The sequence below is a fragment of the Trichosurus vulpecula genome, chromosome 1, assembly GCF_011100635.1.
Source record: "Trichosurus vulpecula isolate mTriVul1 chromosome 1, mTriVul1.pri, whole genome shotgun sequence".
In the NCBI taxonomy this organism is placed as follows: Eukaryota; Metazoa; Chordata; class Mammalia; order Diprotodontia; family Phalangeridae; genus Trichosurus; species Trichosurus vulpecula.
The window spans coordinates 85341484-85363119 of record NC_050573.1 but is presented as its reverse complement, the minus strand read 5'-3'; the positions used below and the strand labels follow the sequence as shown (position 1 = coordinate 85363119).

Below are 21636 nucleotides of genomic sequence, written 5' to 3'. Positions count from 1 at the left end.
CCCTGTGACTGTAACATATAAAAAAGTCTTCATTTGCTGCTCATATCTCCTTCAGCATCTTTACTCTGCAGATAAACCCTGTGAGAAACATGCTTGTGGGGGTCACAGGACTTCCCAGGCAAGGTCAGGGAGTAAGCCTTGATGTGCTGACATAGCCCACTGCTTCCCTGGTTGCCATCCCTCAGGGGTATCCCTGTGATAGACACATTCTCATGGAAAGAACTCAGAAAGAGTGGGCAGAGGAAGGTGTTTATTTCACTTCTTGTGAGAAAGCAGGTGTGCTGCGCCCAAAGGGCACATATACCAACACAGAAGCAAGAGCAAGCTTGTATACCATTAGTTCGGTCCTACTTCTCCCATTAGAGTCAGGATTGGTCCAGACTCCTTCAGGTTAGAACTTTTCCTTATGCTCGCCTTACATTCCCTCCTTAGTATGTTTCCTCTCCCTGGTCACACTTCTATAATTAGAAAATGGTGGAAAGCTCCACCTTAAGGTGGGTCAGTTAATATGCCTGAGTTTAATTATGCAAGCACAGTAGTGAGGACAATTGTGACCAGGGCATGACCCCTTGGGTTTGAGCTGGTTGTCACATCCCAACCTTTCTAGTTCCCTTTAGGCCAGGATGGGCTCAATCATCATCCCTGCAAAACAGGATATTCAAGCTTATCACAAGCTTCCAAAAGACTGAGGTGTTTACCATTTCTCAAGAACATCTGTGGGGGCAAAATGAAATACAATAATACCCATTCTTACAACCCTATGACTGTCATAGATATGGAAAAACTTTGAATCCAAGTGCAAACCTTCAACACCAGAGAATTCATAGTGGAGACAACCCATATAAATGTGATAAATGTGGTAGGGCATTCAGTTGAACATAGGGTGTTACGAGTCATCAGAGAACTTATGCTAGAGAGAAACTATTTGAATGTGATAAATGTAAAAAACCTCTCAGAATTCACTATTTATTTTACATCAGAGAATTCATACTAGAGAAAACCTCTATAAGTGTAATATGTGACAAAATCTTCAGAGCTTACTTAATAAATGACATCAATCATCAACATATTCATACCAAAGGAAAAATCCTGTGAGTATAACAAAGGAGGGGAAACATCAGCCAGGAATTTGATCTTGTATGTCAGAGAGTTTACAATGAAGAGAAACTAGGAACATAGTATTTGAAGAAAATCCTTTAATTGTAGTTCAGATCTTCAGCACAAGAGTTCATACTGGAGAGAAACCCTATGAAAGAAATGTATTCAGAAAAGCCTGAAGCTAAAATCTAATTTAGCATCAGAATTCATATTGGTGAAAAGCCCTGTGATTGTAGAGCATGGTAAAAGAATTCAGTAGCTCTGATGTTCTCAACCATCAGGTAATTAACATAGGAAAAAAGCCCTTTGAACATAGTGTAGGAAAGTCTTCAGCAAAGGCTCAGAAGTTATTAATTATCAGAAATTTCATACTAGATAGAAGCCCACTAAGTGATATAAATGCAGCAAAATTTGATCAGAATTAAGATCTTGGATATTTTTTAAAATTACCAGGGGAGAAAAATAATTTGAAATAGTGAATCTGAAAGTGCCTTAGGAGCTCACACCAAAGAGGCAGACAGAAAACTGGAAAATCAGTAACAAAAAATTGACACCAAAGTAAATCTGTGAAGGTAATGAATTTAGGCAAGAAGACCTCAGCCAGAGAAAACGTTTTAGGTTGAGATCGCATAAAATGTTGTATTCTCCTCAAGGGCAAGAGTCATGTTTTTTTTCCAAATTGGACCTGTATAGCATTAACTGGGGCATCATATAAAGAAATTTTAATAAAAAACGTTCATTAGTTTTTAAAGTTAATTATACTGTGAAATAGTTCCTACCTTACCTTCTAATTTCCACTGGATAGAAATCCCAATAGATCAAATAAACGGGAGTATAATATTTCAGTTCTAGTTTTACTGAGTGTCCAGTAATTTAGGCAAAATATCCTAACCTTTGTTGTAGATGAGCCAGTTATTTTTTGGGCTAACTCATCCTGATGCTATGTGTTTATGACTGTGAAATTTGAAGTGTATAACAACTTAATGGGTAGAAAGGTAACAATTAAAAGTATTCAAAGAATGACCAAATGACCATGGGCTGACTTAAAAAAATTTTAACTTCTTGTTCATTCAACAAGCATTTATTAAGAATCAGTGTGGTTTGCACACAGTACGTGCTTAATAAAATTAGATGAATGGTATGTAGAAAATTGGATGTGCAGGACTAGACAGATGGTTAGAGGTCTTAAATATCATTTATCAACCAGACAAAAAAATTCACGACACAAAATATTAAACTGAAAATTTTTTACAGGTCCACAAAATCCTTACTAAAGGTCATTCTTAAAACCTATAAATTTAGATAGCTGGCTCTTTCTAGTATTCTACTCCTCTAATCTCAACTGGGCTCTTGTTGCAGAAAAGCATACAACTCAGGTCCTCCTAACTCCAGGGTGGGTGCTCTAACCACTGTACCACCTATCTGCCTCTCTCATCATTTCTTAGGCCAAGATAGTACTCCATGACAGTCATATACCCATATTTGTTCACTTTTCTTTCCACTTTTCATCCTCCTTTATCCTGGGTCCTTGTCCCTGCCCCTTGTGTCAAAGAGAATAGCTTCTCAGAGGCTGAGCTCCCTTGGCCTATCTCTTGGCCTGGCCTCCCTGTAGGAATACTAGATAAATCCATTAGTGCTCCCAACTGAGCTTCCTAATACCCTGAAAGTACTACACCCTGTGGCCAAACCCCTACTGATAGATGAGCATCATTCACCTGAACTCACTCATCTGTCAATGATTAACAAACTTGTACCTTGTTATGCCTTCTCCATCCAAGTGATCCCGAATCCTTGGGTTGTCATTATTCAAGCCCTCTTCTCTGTCTCCTAGTGTCTGCTACCTTTTTCTCATTCCCCTCAACTCATATGTCCTACTCTAAAGTTACCCATCCTTTTCACTGTGCTCTCTGAATGCTTACTCCATAGGTAACAAACTTGGTTTCATTTTAATACTTTTCATTTCCCACTCTTCTGGCTTGACAGGACACATAATTCCTGGCCACCCTTTCCAGCACTGGTTGCACTTTCACTCATTACCCTTGATTCACTGTTCAAGGGGGAGAGGTTGGAATACTCTTTGCTCCCCATTACCACTTGCAGTTCATCCACTATCACCATTGTTCAGTGACCTCCTTTGATTTTCCATCTCATTCCATAACCACCAACCCAATCAGAATTCTGGTAATTGTTGCTGACTCACCTCCAGGACACTCTTCTTTCCTTCACAACTCTTGCCTTTATATCGGGGGAATTTCATCACACATAATGATATTCCCTCAAACACTTTGACTTCCTAGTTCCTCAATTTATTAATTTTCCATGACCCCCTCCAGCCTACCTCAGCTATACACACAAAGCTATACAAACATATGCTTGATCTTGCTATCACCCACAAATATTCTACTTCCATGTTCACAATCCTGAAATTCCCTTTACTGATCATAATCTGTGTCCATTCCAGTTCTTTCTATGCCTTGCAGCTTCAAACCCTATTCTTTGGCCTCACTGTGACTTCCAATCCTTCTACCTTTTCATTTTTGCCAGGCCATCACTCCTGTAGTTGAGGCAACAGTGGTTAGTTAGAACGCTGGAACTGGAGTCAGGAAGAGGTGAATTTAAATTTGACCTCAAATACTTACTACCTGTTTCTTCTTCTTTCAACCTCTCTGTTTCCTCAACTGTAAAATGGGGATAATAATAGCACCTATCTCCTAGGATTGTGAGGATCAACATTTACTAAGCACTTGTTTCTTCCCTCCCTTCCTTCCTTCGTCCCTCCCTCTTTTCCTCCTTCCTTCCTTCTGCTTTTACTGGCTATATTCTTCTTGCTTCTCTATCTTGATCCCTTGGTAAACTAGTTCAATTTAAACATGTTCTTTTCTCCTGGGTCCCTTGTCCCTTTGTGTTGGCCTGCTAAGCCTCAGCCATGGATTACTCCCACCATCCACTGCCTTCACTTCTGCTGACATGCTGCTGAATGAAGCTGGAGAAAAGAACAGAACTATGTTGACTGGGTCCACTGTAAATTTGTTAAGTAATCTCAGGGGCGTATGGGGAAGACCAGCACCTTGGGCGTGAAGGCTTGCTAAGCCCTTTTCAGAGCTGCTCATCTACCTTCAGTGTCCACCTTCCCCCAACTCTCACCTGTGGCTCCAAGAATCTGTAGCATGCCCAGAGGCCACGCCGCAGGAAAACCATCTCAGCAGATGGGTCAAACCAATTTGAGGGTAATGAAGGGCCTAAAACCGGTTGGTGAATTAGGGGCTGTTTACCTCAAGCATATGAAGACTTCTCCCAGCAGAAGTGGGCAGATAAGAACAATTTGTTTGAACTGCCATGAGAGTGACTAAAGCAGGCTCTGTGAAGTTCTCAGAGCTTGGTCAGCCATTGAAGATGCCAAGGTCATCCAGGCCATCTTCAATCTTCTTGACTTTTGTTCTGCCACTGGACTTTCAACGACTGGAAGGAGAGTGAGGCTGATGACTTTGTGCAACTTTGCCTCACTTAAATCCAGTTCACGTACAAGTTAAGACATCACCCTGTGATGCCATTGGTCCTCTTCAAAAAAGGAAGGACAAACAAAAATAATCTCAACTGGGCTCTTGTTGCAGAAAAGCATACAACTCAGGTCCTCCTAACTCCAGGGTGGGTGCTCTAACCACTGTACCACCTATCTGCCTCCCTCATCATTTCTTAGGCCAAGATAGTACTCCATGACAGTCATATACCCATATTTGTTCAGCCATTCCCCAATTAGCATTACCTGTTATTATCATCATCATCATCATCATCATCATTATCACTATTGGCATCCCATCCCAGCAAGTCCCTGTTTGCCTCAGTTTCCAGTTCTTTGATATTACAAAAAAAGAGCTGTTTGTAAATATGTTTGTACATATGGTTCCTCTTCCTTCAATTTCTTTAGGCCTAGCAGTGATATAGCTGGGTCAAACAATACCAAATATATATGTGTACATACACATATGTCCATACACATATATACACATGCATATATACCAGGTAACAGCAAGGAGCCACGGTGAACTCTAAGCCACCGTGGGAAGTAGTTCCTGGCTCCCCCGACCATCGAGAGGACAAGTCATCCACGGTTCCTAGAACACTCCCGGATGTTTTCTGTGGGAAGGAGTGGCGGCCTGCGGCTCGGTGGTCGGGGAGGTGGCCCCTCCCCCATGCACTTCCGGTCAGGGCAACCTCGCGGTTTGGTCCTCGGGGTCTTGTGGAGAGCGGGTCCCTGGCCCGGCCCGCGAGGTCACCGGCATCTGCCCTCCCTCTATCTAAGGACGGGGCCGGTGTGGGGAGCTGGCGAGCTAGGCTTCTGGCGCCCGCCCTCCCTGCCCTCGCGCTGCGGCCTTTCATCCATCTACTTCCGCCCTCTCGCCTTGGGGTTCTCCTCCCTTCCTCTCCTCCTCGTCCCGCCCTGTAGGGAGGGGTGGGGCAGCTCTCCCCGGGAAGAGGCCGAGGTGGCCGCGGCCTGGTCGCACCCCCCCCCCCTCCCCGGCCTAGGGAGCCTGGGGCTGCCCTTGGTTGGAGTGTTGCCCCCACCCCACCCCCATCCCTGTTAGGGAGGCGGGTTTTGCCTTCGTGGTCTCTCCAGCGCTGCCTCAGCACAGCGCCGGGCATACCGTAGGTGCCTCATAAATGCTGGTTGATGGGTTGACTGATCTGGATGCGGTTATCCCCGCTAAACTTGCCTGTCTCCTCGCAGTGTGGAGGTGGGTGCCCGGAGGTGATGGACCAGCCTTAACTAAATGAGCAGAGCCCAGGCCCCTCTCTTGGTTGCCTTGGGGGGGATGAATTTTCCGGCCATGGCCACTCCAGGGGGTTGCGTGTCATACCTAAGAAATCAGACTCGGGAAGCACCGAAGTGAGTACTGGTCTGGAGCGCCCCTGGGCAGAGGAAGGGGCCCTGCGCAGCCAGAACCTTCTAGTTTAGCTTAGTCTTGGTGAAGCTCGTCTCCGGGCCGCTTGCTTTAGAAACAAAGTCAAAGCTACATGTCCCGAGTCACTATTTTGCAGGTGAGGAAACCGAGGCACGAAGCATTGAAGTGAGTTGTCCGATGTGGCATAGTCACAAGGATTTGAACCCAAGACCTTTGACTCCATATTCAGCTCTCTTTCCACTGCATCCCACTTTGCCTTTTAGGTCAAATAGGGAAGGCAAAGCGAATAAACAAATATATGGTGCCTACTATATGCCAGGAGCTGTGCTAAGCGCTTTACAAATACGATCTCACTTGATCTTCTCATAAACCCAAGGAGGTAGGTGCTGTTGTTATCCTCATTTTATAGTTTGAGGAAACTGAGGCAAAAAGGTTAAGTGACTTGCCCAAGGTCACACAGCTAGTAATTGTCTGAGGCTGGATTCCAACCGCCATCTTTCTTGACTACTAGCCAAATAGGGAACAGTGATCCTTGCTTTGCTTCCTCTTTGGTGGTTGTAAGAATCTGAATGGTAAATATAAAACTTTGTTCAAAGGAATTATTTCAGTCATTTATTTAACAAATATTAAGTCGATGAGTATTTATTAGTCACTCTCTCTGTGACAGGCACTGCTTAATTGGGATCATAGCTTCATAGATTTAAAGCCGGAAAGAACCTTGGGGATAATCTGGTCCAGAGGTGTCAAACTCACTCCAGAGTGGGATGGGGTGAGGTTGAACCAGATTAAAATGTTATTCGGAAGTGTTTAACAAAATAAAAAAAAATACAATACAACACAGTGTTATTTGGGGTTTTCTAAATCAATAAGCATCCGAAAGAAATTAATTTCTGTTTGAGTTTGGCCCCACTAATCTGGCCCAACCTTTTCATTTTACAGATGAAGAAACTTGGGCCCAGTGAGTTACTTCCTTAAAATCACAGTCAGTCATTAAGCCTTAGGAGGTTACTGTGGGCCAGGCACTTTGCTGATTGCTGAGCTAACAAAGAAAAGCAGAACCAAGGTTCTAACCCTCAAGGAGCTCACATTCTAATGGGGAAAGCAACATGCAAAAAAATTGCAGATAAAAGATATATACAGTGCAAATGGAAGATAATCTCAGAAGGAAGGCTGTAGCAGTTGAGGAGGGGGCCAGGAAGTAAGGGAATCAAGAACAGGCTCTCTCACCAAATCGAGTGCCCTTTGCACTATTCCAGTTTGCTGGAGCCTAGTTGCACATGGGCCCTCCAGGGAAGGACTTGGTTATTTTCTAAATTCTGTTATTCCTTTAGCACTCAGTAATACCATCAGCCTTGTCCACTGTAGGTCCTCCGAAGGTTCTCTTTCAACCCTGGCTGAAATCAGTGGTTTCAATCACAAATCCCAATGCAGCATTTGTTGCTTAAATGTTTTTGAAATATAAAATTATTCATTTCTGGCTCTTCTCCCTGTGTTTTCCAGCTCCCTCAATCTGAAAGGTATTGGGTACCCAGCAAATGCACATTTTTTTTCATCCAATTTCTGAGCTCTTTTGCTCCCTGCCTAACATTTCTAAAGGTACCAGGCCAGAATCATCTTTGGTGGCTTAGACTGAGGTTTCTCATTGAAACCATTAATTTCAGTCAGTGTTTGGGACCCACTGTGTGCTAGGTGCTATAAGGAATCCAGAGTTGCATGGAACTCTCTGGCTCCTGGTTTCCTTCAAGTCCCAGCTAAAATCCCACATTCTACAAGAAGCCTTTCCTGATCCCCCTTAATTCTAGTTCCTTCCCTCTGTTGATTATCTCCAATTTATCCTGTATGTATCTTGTTTGTAGGTAGTGGTTTACATGTTGTTGAGCTCCTTGAAAGCAGATACTTTAAGCTTTCTTTGTATCCCAACACTTAGTACAGTGCCTGGCACATAGGAGGTGCTTAATAAATATCTATTCACTGACTTACTGACTCTAGCTTAGTCCATAGTTAGCAAGAAATTGAAACTAGGATAATTGAGGGAGATGAGCAGAAAACACACCAATGTCCCCAATGAGTTCTATTACCAGACCCAGGTGAAATACATCCGAGGATAGTGTGATCAGCAGCTATTAGTCATTTTTGAGTAATCATGGCAAGTGGGAGACATATTATAAAGCTAGAGATTTGATGGACACCTCAATTTTCAAAAGAAGGCGGTTTCTTCAAACTATAGGGAAATCAACTTGAGATCTTTTCCTGGTAAAATTAAAGAATCTTATTAAAGCAATGGTTTGTGAATTCTTAGAAAGGAAAGAAATCTCATATATATATAATATTATATATATATATGGTTTGTGAATTCTTAGAAAGGAAAGAAATCTCATATATATATAATATTATATATATATGTATGTGTGTGTGTGTGTGTGTGTGTGTGTGTGTATATATATATAAATGTATGTATGTATGTATATGGATTTCAGCAAGGTATTTGACTAAATCTCTCATGATGTCCTTGTGGCCAAGATGGGTAGATGTGGGCTGGATGATAGTACATTTGGATGAATTTGTTAATTTGTTTTCTCACCAGATCCAAAGACTGGTAATTAATAGCTTAATGTTATACTGAAGGGAGTCTCTAGTGAAGTGCTTTGGGGCTCTGCTCTTTGCCCTATTTCAACATTTTTTATCAATAAATTAGAGAAAAGACCATGCTTATCTAGTGTCCAGGTTATGGGAAGCTGGGAAAAATAGCTACTCCTTTGGGTGGCAGTTGACAGAATTGGTATCTCCCAAAAAAGATTAGGACAGGTAAAATGAAATTTCATGGGATAAATTTAAAGTCTTGCTCTATTTCAAGATACGAACTGCATAACTACAGGATGGAGATGGTATAGCTAAAAAGCAGTTTGTGTGGAAAAAGACTGGGGGTTTTAGTAGGCTACAAAACTAAATATCAGCGGTGTGAATTGCTCCCCCAAAATGAATAGGATCTAAGGCTGAATAAATAGATGCATAATATACAGGGTGGAGTGGGGGAAGTAATTTTTCCCTTGGTTAGACCCCTTCTAGAGGATTTTGTCTAATTCTGGGCATCACGTTTTAGGAAATGATATTAAACTATTTGGAATAAATACAGAGGAGGGCAAGAGGTCTGGATACCATCGTGAAAATTAGTTAAAAGAACTGGTTTAGTCTGGAAGAAAATGTTTAAGAGCCATATGATAACTATCATGAAATATCTGAAGGGCCATCAGTGATGTGGAGGAAAACTTCAGCTTGATAAGTTTGATCCCAGAGAGCAGAATTAGGAGCAATGAGTGAAAGTCGTAGGGAGGCAGATTTTGACTCGATATGAGGAAAAAACTTCCTAAGAATTAGAGCTAATAGTGGAGTAAACTGCTTCAAGAAGTGAGCTCTCCACTGGAGGCTGATCTGAAAACTGGGAAACTTGCTTTTATTATCGAGATGAAGGGCTGAGGCGACCTGGATCTTACTGACAATTACCGTGAGAGGTGTACCATTATTAGGCATCTCCATCACTAAAGCCCTTCTGTCATGTAGCGTGGGAAGAAATATGGCGTGGGAGATGGGAGGAAATCTTGGGGTCTTGAGGCTAAGCCAGTGAAGCACAAGTTCTGGCAGTACGCTCCTAGCTGGGAAGGCTTGACCAGTTGGTCACAGCAGTTCATGAAACTGTCTGCTAAGGTGAGGAGAGAGTACACATCTGTGAAATTAAGAATCTTTTGAAGTATTAAACATCCATGTTTGTAACTGTTAATAAGCAAGAGGTTAAGCAGAACAAATTTAATAGGTCTTGATCTGTATTCACCAGTCAGGGTCCCCTTCTCTGTACTAATTCCTTCTACCTCCAAAGATTGAATAAGATGCTGGTTCTGTTTTTACTAGGCTTGGGTTCTTAGGGCTATTTCTGAGATTTGAAGTTGTTGGAAAGCATTTTGGGGCATTACTCTTTACCAGAGTAGTCCTTACAGTTTCTTACTCACCATACCATAGTTTTCATTTTCTTTAGGTCCCCTCTGTGCCCAGCAACAGGAACGTTCATCAGGTAAGATGGCAGCTGTGGGGACAGAGCATGAGTCACCTCCTGTTGTACAGCTTCTCACCCGGGGCACAGTCTGAACTTCAACACCACCAGACTGCACTTCACCTCTATGATCTGGTATAGCCCCTCAAACTGTGCATCTCTCAGATTCCATGCTTAAGTATTTCTGCCTCATTCCCCTATTCCAATGAGCCCTCGTGACCTTTCAGCCTTTTAATTTTCCTATCCCCAGCTGTAATCTCTGTCCCACTATTGTAGTTTGGGCCTGACTATATGGGAGGTCATACCATGTAGAAAGGGAAATGCTCTCCACAAAGAGCTGCTGTGGCTTCATTAAGTGCAGGTCCTGTCTGACTATGTAAGTTCCTTTTGTGACACGGTTATTAGGCAGGTGGATCAGAGGAATGCCCTAGATGTGGTTTAACCAGACTTGAGCTAAGCAGCTGACAGCCTCATTTTTGTGGATAAGATGAAGAGATAGAGGCTAAGTGATGTTTCATTTAGATGAACTGAATGACTGGCCCCCAAAATAGTTATTAATGGTTTGATGTTAACTTGGAAGGAGGTCGCTAAAGGGATGCTCAAGATGAATTTAACAGGATGAAATAAAAAATCTTTTAATTGAATTTAAGAAATCAACTTTACAGGTACAAAATGGGGGAGAGTATGACTAGTATTGAAGGCAGCTGATGCATTGTAAGGTTAGGGTAGGGGCATATGAACATCTCTAGGGATGTTCCTAAGTATGATGAGACAGGTTGGAGAAACTTTGAGCCAGGTACTGAGCTCCTTCAGAAAACAACAAGGCTCTGCACCATATCATATGGATAGATATCAGTGAACCTCAGTGGAAGATAATGCTGAGTGTTGGTAGCAGTGGGGAGCAAGTCTATGCCTAGCTTTCTGGCCCCTTGTGGGGGGACAAAAGGAAGGGGCATCTGACTGAAAAAGGTAGCCAAGGATATATTTCTGCAAGGAAAAGAAGATGGAAAACTGAAAAGAAAGGTTCTCTGGAGGAAAAAAAAAAATCTGCACTTTAGCAGGGGTTTCAGAGAGCACAGTGGAAGGTGGGAAGTGCCTACTATGTGTACTAGGCACTGTGCTAAATGTTTTATAAATATTATCTCCTTTGGTGTTCACAACAACCCTGAGAGGTAGGAGCTGATATTATCCCCTTTCGCTTCAGTTGAGGAAACTGAATCTAGGAGAGTTTAAGTGACTGGGCCAGGGTCACATGGCTAGTAAGGGTATGAAGTCACTTTTAAGCTCAGATCTTCATGAGAATTGGAATCAGTTTCGGGAAACCCTGGAATCCAGCGCTTTATCTACTGTACCACCTAGCTGCAGTGGAGAAAAGAGTCAAGTAAGTCATTGGATCAAACTGGATTGGTGTGAGAGTGCAAGGAGAAGTAATAAGAAAAAGAGGAGCCTGAATCACTGGGGTCAGAGGACAGATTTGTTCCCAGTTGTTTGGGGACTTACCCTGCCGTATTCCTGTGATGATGGATGCTTGAGTTGGTGCGCTGTTCCCTCTATAAACACTGGGAGCTGGGGATGTAGTAACAGTAGAATATTCATTTTAGATATGGATGCCCTGGGGCTGGACAGAACTCCTTTTGGTGCTAACTCAGCAATTAGACATCAGGGTGAGGATGAGACATACTTGGAACATGTCCTACACATGGAAAATGTCATTTGTATGTCACATTTATGTCATGCTTTACAGTTTATAAAGCACTTTATGTATGGTCTATGATAGATTCAATACAATCCAACAAGCATTTATGTTAAGTGCTTAGTATGTGTGAGATACTTCGCTAGGGAATGGGAATACAAAATTAAGAAGAAAACTAATACCTGTCCTCGAGGTGCTTCTATTCTACTGGAAGACTACAACATGTAAAGATAAGTATATACATGATAATTTGAGGAGGAAGAGAGTGTAAAAACTAAGGATATTAGGTGGCACTTGACCTAAGTCATGAGATATATTTGAGGAAGAAGTATATTCTGGGCACTGGGGATAGATTTTGTAAAGGCATGGAATAGGAAGATAGAATGGAAGGGAAGAGTAGGTTTTATAGGGATGAGGAGGATGGTTTTAGGTGTATTGAACTTGAAATGCCTATATTTAATTGGAGATGTTTAATAGACAGTTGGTGACACCAAGCTGGAGCTTAAGAGGGAGATGAGGGCTGTATATATAGACCCAAGAATAGAGTCCCACCCGGGGTGGAACTTGGCGGCTTTGCCCCAGATATGTGTGAGTGTGAGAATGTGTGTGGGTGTGTAATTGGTGCTGCAGGTACGCAAGGGGTAGCTGAAGATGGAATATTCTTAGAATTCTAAGAATTAATTAAATTCTAAGAATTAAATTCTAAGAATATTCAATATTCTTAGCCACTTCAGCCAACTCAGTCACCTATACTAGGGTTTTGAGGCATTTCCTCTTTCCCCAGGCTGCTGTGGCTCCCGAGTGCTTGGAGGGTATATGGGGATGGGAATGGTAGATGCCCTTTAATCTTTAAACCTCTGGGGACAAGGTGTGGGCCGAGAGGCAGAGTGAGCATGGACATCCTGTTGGCTTCCAAGAGATCTATGCTAGAAGCTTCCCCACTTCACAAAGGTCTGGGATTTTCCCCTGTAATTATGCCTCCTCAAAGACAGGAGGAGGAGCTGTAGCTCTGAACAGAATGTTGAGATGGATGTGGCTGTGATAGTGTAGCAGTCACTTCTCTGCTGCTTGTGCTCATTTTGGCCTAACAATTAACATCAAGAAAACATAGGTGCTCCATCAGCCACCACCACACCATCCGTATATGGAACCGTTGGTTACAGCAAATGGATAAGTTTTGAATGCTGTGGATAACTTCACGTACCTTGGTAGTATATTTTCCAGGGATGTAAACATTGGTAATAAGGTTGATGCACATATTGCCAGAGCTAGCTCAGTGTTTGGGAAGTTCAGAAGGAAAATATGGGAGAAAAGAGGTATTAGACTGACTACCGGACTGAAGGTCTACATAGCAGTTGTGCTGACCTCGTATGCCTGTGAAACCTGGGCAGTATATCAGCATCATGCCAGGAAATTGAATCACTTCTATTTGAATGGTCTTAGGAAGATTCTGAAGATCACCTGGCAGGACGAGGTACCAAATAATGAGGTTCTTACTTGAACTAAACTGCAAAGCCTTCAAACTCTGCTTCAAAAAGCTCAACTCTGAGGGCTGGCCATGTTGTTCAAATGCAAAACGTTGTTAAGATCAATGGGGATTAAGATCTTCCCCACTCATCAATAGGCCTCATGTGGAGCCCATTAAGGGAAGCTGGTTGCTTGTAGGAAGGCTTACACACCTTTTGCTAATTTCTAATTAGGCACTGAGTCAGGAGGGTTATGATGCCTTCTAGTTTTGAGCCTATTAGCTGAAAGAGTATATAGTCTGAGAGTTAAGCTTTTGCTTTGGGGGCTTGCTTATGAGAAGGATCTTGTGATTCCCTGGTCGAGATTCTGAGTGGCTGTATTGTTCCGAGCTCCCGGACTGCTCAGAGGTAAAGGCTCTGGATCCAGTGGTGAATATAAAGTATATATAGCAGTTTTGCTTTGATTCAGGCAGTAGAGCCCTGTCTGTTGGTATTTATTTCTCTTCTCTGTATTTTCTCTGTTTGTATTTTATGTAATTAAAAAAGATTGTTGGCTCCTGAAATAGCTATCTTTCCTAGTAAAGCAGATCTAAGAACCTGTGCTACCAGCCATCCTGAGTATGCCAGTATGTTTGCCCTTACAAAGGTACACTTGCCAAAAAGACTGTTTTATGGAGAACTTATACAGGGCAAGCATTCACATGGTAGTCAGAAGAAGCAATACAAGGACACTCTCAAGGTCTCTCTTAAGAACTTTGGAATTGATTGTACAACATGGGAAACATTGGCACAGGGCTGCTCAGCATGGCATGCCCACATCAGAGAAGGTGCTGTACTTTATGAGCAAAGCAGAATTGAAATAGCTCAAAGGAAATGAAGGATGCGCAAGTTTGGAGTACCCACCCCAAATGTTCACACCATTTGTGCCCAACCTGTGGTAGAACATTCCGAGCTCATCTTGGCCTGATCAGCCACAGTCGGACACATTGAAACTTGACTCTAGCATAGTGATACCATTTTGGTCCTCTTCGAGAACGAAGAACAACTAACCAACCGATAGCGTAGCACCTCCTTGTACCCCCTATCCACACATGGTCCTAGGCAAGTCATCTATTTGGCTCCTGTTTCCCACTATCTTGGCTTCTCCTGAAGCAGAGTTCAGTTCTTTTGCCTGGGGGCCTGGTCTTACTCACCATTATCTCTTCAGTAAGAAGAAATATAGATCTTTTAGATCTGTATAGCCAGTCTAGTCTCTAGAGTTCCTAGTCCCACATCAGCAACTGCCTATTAGCTGTTTCCAGCAAGATGTTTCATAGTTATCCTAAATTCAAGATGACCAAAGCAGAATTCATTATTTTTCTTGAAGGCCACCCCTCTTCCCCAACTTCCCTATTTCTGTGGAGGGCACCACCATCTTTCTAATCACCCAGATTTGAGAGTACATCACCTTAGAGTTATCCTTAGCACAAAGCTTGGCACATAATAATAAATACTTTTCCCCTTCATTCATCCTCAACTCTTCACTCCCCTTAACACCTATATTCAAATATTTGTCAATTCTTGTTGATTCTGTCTTCACAAACACTCACATCCACCTGTTGTCTTCTCACACCGCAACCACCTTGGTTTAGGCCCTCATCATTTTTTGCCTGGTGATGAAGGGTAATAGCCTCCTAATTAGTCTCCCTGCTTCCACACTCCTGTTCATTCATTATCCACATAGTTGCCAAAGTTATATTCCTAAAGCACAGGCCTAACCTTGCCATTCTTCTGATCCCACTGGCCCTTGATAACTTATAGACAAAAATATAAACTTCCTGTTTTGCATTTGAAGTCCTTAAATATCTGACTTCAGCTAGACCCATTACACACCATTTCTCTTCATGCACCCTGTGCTCCAGCCAAATCTGCCTTCTTACTGTTCCTGATTTGCTTCTTGGTGCCTTCACAGTAATTGGCCTCCCATGTTGTTTCAACAATCCGGCTAGCAGCTGTTGTGGGGGTGAAAGACCAACATAAGCCCAACAACAAGAACGCTACCAGTACGCTGCAAAAGCACAGGTTCTTTTGATCTGCTTAACGAGGAAAGCAAGGTTAAAGGGTTGACAAGCTTACCTTAATTCAGCATACAAGTATCATTCACTTAGTTCAGGGGAAAAAACCACCACCCTGAACTTCAGAGCAAAATACAAACAAAGTACAAACATGGACAGACAGACTTTGTCTGATTCAAATCCCAATACATAGTTACCAGAGTTTAACAAAGTCCCAACATCTGGGTTTACAAGCTGGAGGGCTTCTTAGCTACAGCTGCCCGGGGGTCTCCAAACGCCACCAAGAGTGAGAGCCCTGTGCAAATGGCTGTCTTCTTATAGGATTTCAGACGTCATCAAACGTCATCTGAATGACCAGAACTTAGGCTCCTATGATTGGCTTTTAAGTTAGCCCCTCCCCTTAGGACCCTGGGAGGTTCACATCCACATAGGTCAGGTTAACACCTAATAGGGGTTAGAGCCTGGGGCTTAGCACTTAGTAAGACTCAATGAAATACACTGAATTACTCAAAGGAAACAAAAGCCAAACTCTTCAAGGGCACTTGTTGAACTAAGTGCTAAGAGCCCATTGTGCTTACCAACACACTCCACCCCTTGTTATAGGATACATAATCTAATCAGCCATGTATCCTAGACCATACATTGACCCATTATACATTGTGATCCAATTACACAGGAAACTAAAACATAACATTCACAACAAAAGAAAATATATCATTCAGTGACATTCCCAAATATTTGTTTACAATACAAACATGACCCACCCCTAGGTCCCAGGTAGATAATCTCTTCAATCAGTCATTTTCAAAATACTTGTTTACAATTCAGATGTCCACCCCTAGGTCAAAGCAAGTTAATCTCTTTAGCTCATAAAGTACTTCTTGAGCATCACCCTGCCATTGCAGGCTTTTTCCTAGTACCGTAAGGCAGGGGTATGCTTTAGTTAGTAAAGTCCTAAAGCAAACAAACAAACAGAGTTCTCATGGGGATGTCTCCTCCCCAAACTGCCATTGCAGGCTTCCACGTGGCACCCAAAGTCCCAATTTCAAAGAAAGAGTCCAAACAAAGTTCTTTTAGGGTCTGTTCTCCCCATTATGTTCCAGTCCCTGGTTCCAAGTCCTGAGGGGAAATTGGATGACAAAAGCCAATGGGGTGGGGTCCCTGGGGGGTCCAAGGCACTTCTCCCACCCCAACAAAAACAAACCCATGTTTCCCTCCTGGATCCCAAGCAGCCCAAGCTGAAGGGACCTTTAAAAAGGCAGACTCAGTGCCTTGCTGCAAAGTTTCCATCTTGCCCCAGGGCTGGACTCCAAGCTCCTGGGTTCCAATTCCAGCTGGCCTCACCTGGCTTCTTCCGGAAACCTGATGTAGGTGGTTCCCCATCTTTGTGCTCACCTCACCAAAGTCAGCTGGAAGGCAGCCCACTGCTCTCACCTTTCCAATTCTCATACAGGCAGTCTTCTGCTCTGTCTGGGTCAGTATTTTGGCAGCTGCCATCCACTTCTTCTTTTTTCTCACCAGCCCCTCCTGCCAAATCTGTAGGAAGGCCATTCTCCAAGTCTCCAAGGCCATTCTCCACTCCTGTTTCAAAACTCCATATACAATATAATCTCAAGACATTCACCCTTTCAGCACTGTCCTCCGGGGCCAGGCTGATCAGCTTAAGCCCTGGGAAGAACGGATTATCTCCTGCTCTGGGCCCCTGGGAAACCACGCCCAGCACTTCCACTGGCCTGTTTTCCTTCAGGACTTTGTTGCTCCTGAGGCTGCACAGAACCATAGCCACCCCAAGTACAAAGAGCAGTCCAAAAACAGGGAAACATTCAACCAACCCAGTACCCCAAAATGCCATGCTCTCCTTTTAAAACACAGATCCTGCCGACTATGCCACTTGTTTCAACAGTCCGGCTAGCAGCTTCTGTGGGGGTGCAAGATCCACCAACAACCAGCACCCAGAAAGCTGCTAACACACTGCAAAAGCACAGGTTCTTTTGATCTGCTTAACTAAGGAAAGCAAGGTTAAAGTGTTGACAAGCTTATTTTAATTCATCATACAAATACCATTCACTTAGTTCAGGGGAAAAAGCCAGCACCCTGAACTTCAGAGCAAAATACAAAGTAAAAACATCGACAGACAGACCAAATACAGATTCATAGTTACCAACATCTAGGTTCAGCCCAGGAGCTCATAATGAGGGCTGGCCCAGAGTCACTCGCTTCACCACTACTGTGGGAAAGACCTCCAAATAAGAGAAAGCCAACCTCTGGTTTTATATTTTTTTCAGCATCAGGGGTGAGTCACACGTGTGACACCCATGTGGTCTAAGAGCCTCTGATGTCCCAAACTTATCACTCAAACTCATGTGTAAAACTAGGCCCTCCCCTGAGTTAGCCCTACCTTGGGCCCCACCTTAGTTACCAATCCACACCCACATAGGTTTTACACCTATTAGGGGTTTGGGCTTGGGGCTTAGCACCTAGTAAGGCTCAATGAAATACACTGAATTACTCAAAGGAGACAAAAGCCAACTAAGTGCTAAGAGCCCATTTTGCTTACCAACACACATGCCTGTAAGGGACTTCTTCCTTTCCTCTGACTTGTAGAGTTCCCACCTTCTTTCAGAGTATAGCTTACCTCCTACAAGAGACCTTTCCTGATTCTGGCCAGTGTCTCCCAACTCCCACATTATCTTTTATTTACCTTGTATGCACAGTGTGTCCCCAAAGTTGTACAGTGTTCAGTGAGTAAAGCTTTACTTGTATGGATAGATGTTTTCCAAATAGCATGTGAATTTCTTGAAGGGAGGGAGTGTTTTGTTTTTTGTTTTTGCATGTCCAGTGACTAGAACACTGACTTGTACATGGTAGATGTTTAATAAATGTTTGCTTGATTATAGTTTATAACCCTTAAAAGTACTACAGAAATGTGAGTTATAATAAAAATAATTATGTGACATAATATATAACAAAATAACTTTTATTGTAACTCATATTTCTATCATTATGTAACTCATTTTCATAGTTCTTTAAGGTTTACAGGTACCTTTCTTAAGATATGGGGCATAAATGTAGAAATGAGGAAACTGAGTCTCAGAGAAGCTATGTGACTTGTACATGATCACACAGATAGTAAGTGTTAAAGTACACTCTCTTCTAAGTCTGAGGCAGAGGTCGGAAGAGACTTCAATATTTTAATCTTTAGTATCTCTTTTACTACCTTTATGTTGTTGACCAGCCTTCTCACTCTCTTCAAGTATGTTTTCTTTATTCTGTGTGTTTATTTTGCACTCTGTTGTGGAATTCTCTCCAATAACTTCATTCATAGTTTCATAGGACTTAAAGAGTTGGAAGGGACCTTAGAGATGGTCTAGTCTGACCCAGTGAGTCAATTAATAAACATATATTATGTGCCTACTGTGCAAGGTGGGAGGGCGCAATGGGTGGGAAAATAAACCAAGAATGAAAAAGCAGGGTTGTACCAGATTTCTGAAGGCTTTGAATACCAGACAAAGGAGCTTAAACTTTACTTAGGCAGGAGGGAGTCACTAAAGATTTTTGAGTAAAGGAATGATATGATCACATATATTTCTATGAATGATTATTCTCGCAATATAGGAGAAAGATGGACAGGGAGAATGTGTGAGAGATAAGGACTTCTCTTAAAATGAGTTTCAGTTTGATGATACTATTTCTGTCCTCCAGCAGTCTGATTCTGTTTTGTTTCTCATTTCAGATTGTAAAACTTCTGATAAGAAAGAGGCTACATCAAAGCAAGAAATTACTAAAGCAAGAAAGTTACATAGAACAATATGGGAAGAATTCCTAAGTGAAGCTTCCCAGGGATTGAAGTTTACAGAAGTCTCTGAAATGCAGGACAGTTTAGAAAGGCAGAGAGAGGTCCTTCGTAGAACTATCATTTACAAGATGACTCCTGGAGGAAAAATAAGCCACGAACGTAAAGACTATAAAAGAAGCTTCTGTCTGAGCTCAAACGTTGAACTTCAGGAAAGTCACAAAGGAGAGAGACCTCATAAATGTGAAGCATGTGGCAAAAGTTTCAAATATCAGTCAGATATTATTAAGCACTTGAGAATTCACACTGGAGAGAAGCCTTATGAATGTAAGGAATGTGGAAAATTCTTTAGCCAGAGCTCAGATGTTACCAAACATCAGCGAATTCATACTGGAGAAAAACCCTATGAATGTAATGATTGTGGGAAAACTTTCATTCATAGCTCACATGTTATTAGACATCAAAGAATTCTTAATGGAGAGAAGCCTTATCAATGCAGTGAGTGTGGAAAAACTTTTAGCCAGAGCTCAAACCTTATTCGACATCAGAGAATTCATACTGGAGAAAAGCCCTATGAATGTAATCATTGTGGTAGATCTTTCAATCAGTTTTCATTACTTATTGAACATGCAAGTATTCATACTGGAGAGAAACCATATCAATGTAAGGAATGTGGAAAAACATTTAGTCACAGCTCAGATGTTATTAAACATCAGAGAATTCATACTGGAGAGAAGCCCTATATATATCATGAGTGTGGAAAAACCTTCAGTTGTAGCTCAGGTGTTATTAATCATCAGAGAATTCATACTGGAGAAAAACCAAATGTATGTAATGAATGTGGAAAAGCCTTTAGAGGATGGTCAGGCATTGTTCAACATCAGAGAACTCACTCTGGAGAAAAGCCTTATAAATGCAGCGAATGTGGAAAAGCTTTTATTCGGAGCACACAGCTTATCAAGCACCAGAGAACTCATAGTAAAGAGCACATTCCAAAGAACAAACCAATTAATGTAATGAAAAAAGAAAAAGGAGACTCTGGGAGAGCAGAGAATCCAGTTTAAAGCAGCTTTTCAAAAGTTTGTAAGTTCTTGGAGGTCAGACATTTAACTTGAATTATACACACCTAACCCACCACCTCATGAGAATTGCTGAATAAATGCTTATTGGTTCATTGTTTTGATAACTTGTGTGGCTGTTTCACCCTCACCCCATCCCCACTGTCAGATCTGAGGAGTATTAAGAAAACCTGGGGTGATGTAGGTGCCAAAGGTGGAGGATATTTGAAAAGGAAGTAAGTGTTCAATTATCAGAGCAGAGGTTGTTATGGATGAGAACTGAATAAATTAGCATGGCATATGGCCAGGAGGCAGGATGGAAACAAAAATTTATTGTGCCTACTATGTGTCAGGCACTGTGTGCTAGGCACTTTTATAAATATCCCATTTGATCCTCACAATAATCCTGGGAGGGATAATAGTAGCATTATTATTCCCATTTTATATTTGAGCAACTACTGTAACATTTCAGGAAAAACACTAGTTATTAAGGTGCCTTAGAGCAATTTTAATCAGTCTTCCATTTATTTACTGAATGCAGAGGCCTTTTCTAGGTTCTTTGGGAGGCAATTTACACAACAGGCATATGGAGTTAGTTTCTTTTCTGGAAATTGTTGGAGGAAGACTGTCATGGTAACTTTCAATGTAACTAAAGGCCAGAGTGTGAGGTCTCATTTTAATGGTGTCATCCCAAATTAGAATTTAGTGTTGGGGTTAGAATTGTCTAGGAATGGAATGGTTGCTTACAGAAATAGCAAGTTCCCAATCACTGTAGGTAGGCATTTCTCTTACCTCCCACTAAGCCTTCTCCACTGAGAAAAAGAGAAACAAAACCTTTATAGCAAATATACATAGTCAAGCAAAACAAATTTCCACATTAGCTATGTCTTTAAAATATCACTAAGTCTTCAGTAGGAAGCTAGATAGCCACTTGTCAGAGATCTCATTATAGAAGAGATTCCTGCTCAGGTAAACATTGTAGTAGAGGACCTCTCAAGATTCTTCCCACTGTGATTTTAAGAAATCAATGCTAGGGAAGAAGCAGGAGGAAGCTGTCATTTGGATGTGGTAACGCCCTAGCTTCAGAATGGGACATGACTGAACAGCAGCCACAATGCCCTGTCTTCATCTATACAGCAAGTTACAGTTTTTCTTTATTTAAAGAATTTGATATCTTCTGTTTTCACATCGATTTCTGAACAACCTTCCTCCTCCCTTACCCAATGAGTAACAAAGAATTTTTAAAAAGAAAAAAAAAAGGTTAAGCAAACCTAATTAACACATTGGCTGTGGCTAACAATAAGCACATCATTACATACCTATAGTCCCCCACCTCTGCAAGTTGAGGAAAGATATTTCCTCATTTCTCCTCTGCGGTAAAGCTTGGTCATTATAATTATACAGCATTTTTTGGTTGTTTTTTCTTTGCAGTTACATTTTTGTTAATGTGTATGTTGTTTTCCTGCTTTTACTTACTTTATAACAGTTCATAACAAATTTTCCCATGCTTTTCTGAATTCATAATTTCTGA

The 21636-nt window shown here is 42.0% G+C and overlaps 1 protein-coding gene across 1 annotated transcript; it reads left to right on the top strand.

The window, feature by feature from the left end:
- The first annotated feature begins 5924 nt into the window (after nt 1–5924).
- Nucleotides 5925–20111, top strand: LOC118833811 (zinc finger protein 239-like). The gene is made up of 5 exons (XM_036741218.1): nt 5925–5983; nt 7500–7516; nt 10027–10062; nt 18988–19821; nt 19915–20111. Exons 1-5 carry the CDS (start codon nt 5925–5927, stop codon nt 20109–20111), a joined length of 1143 nt encoding a protein of 380 aa, XP_036597113.1.
- Nucleotides 20112–21636: the final 1525 nt, after the last annotated feature.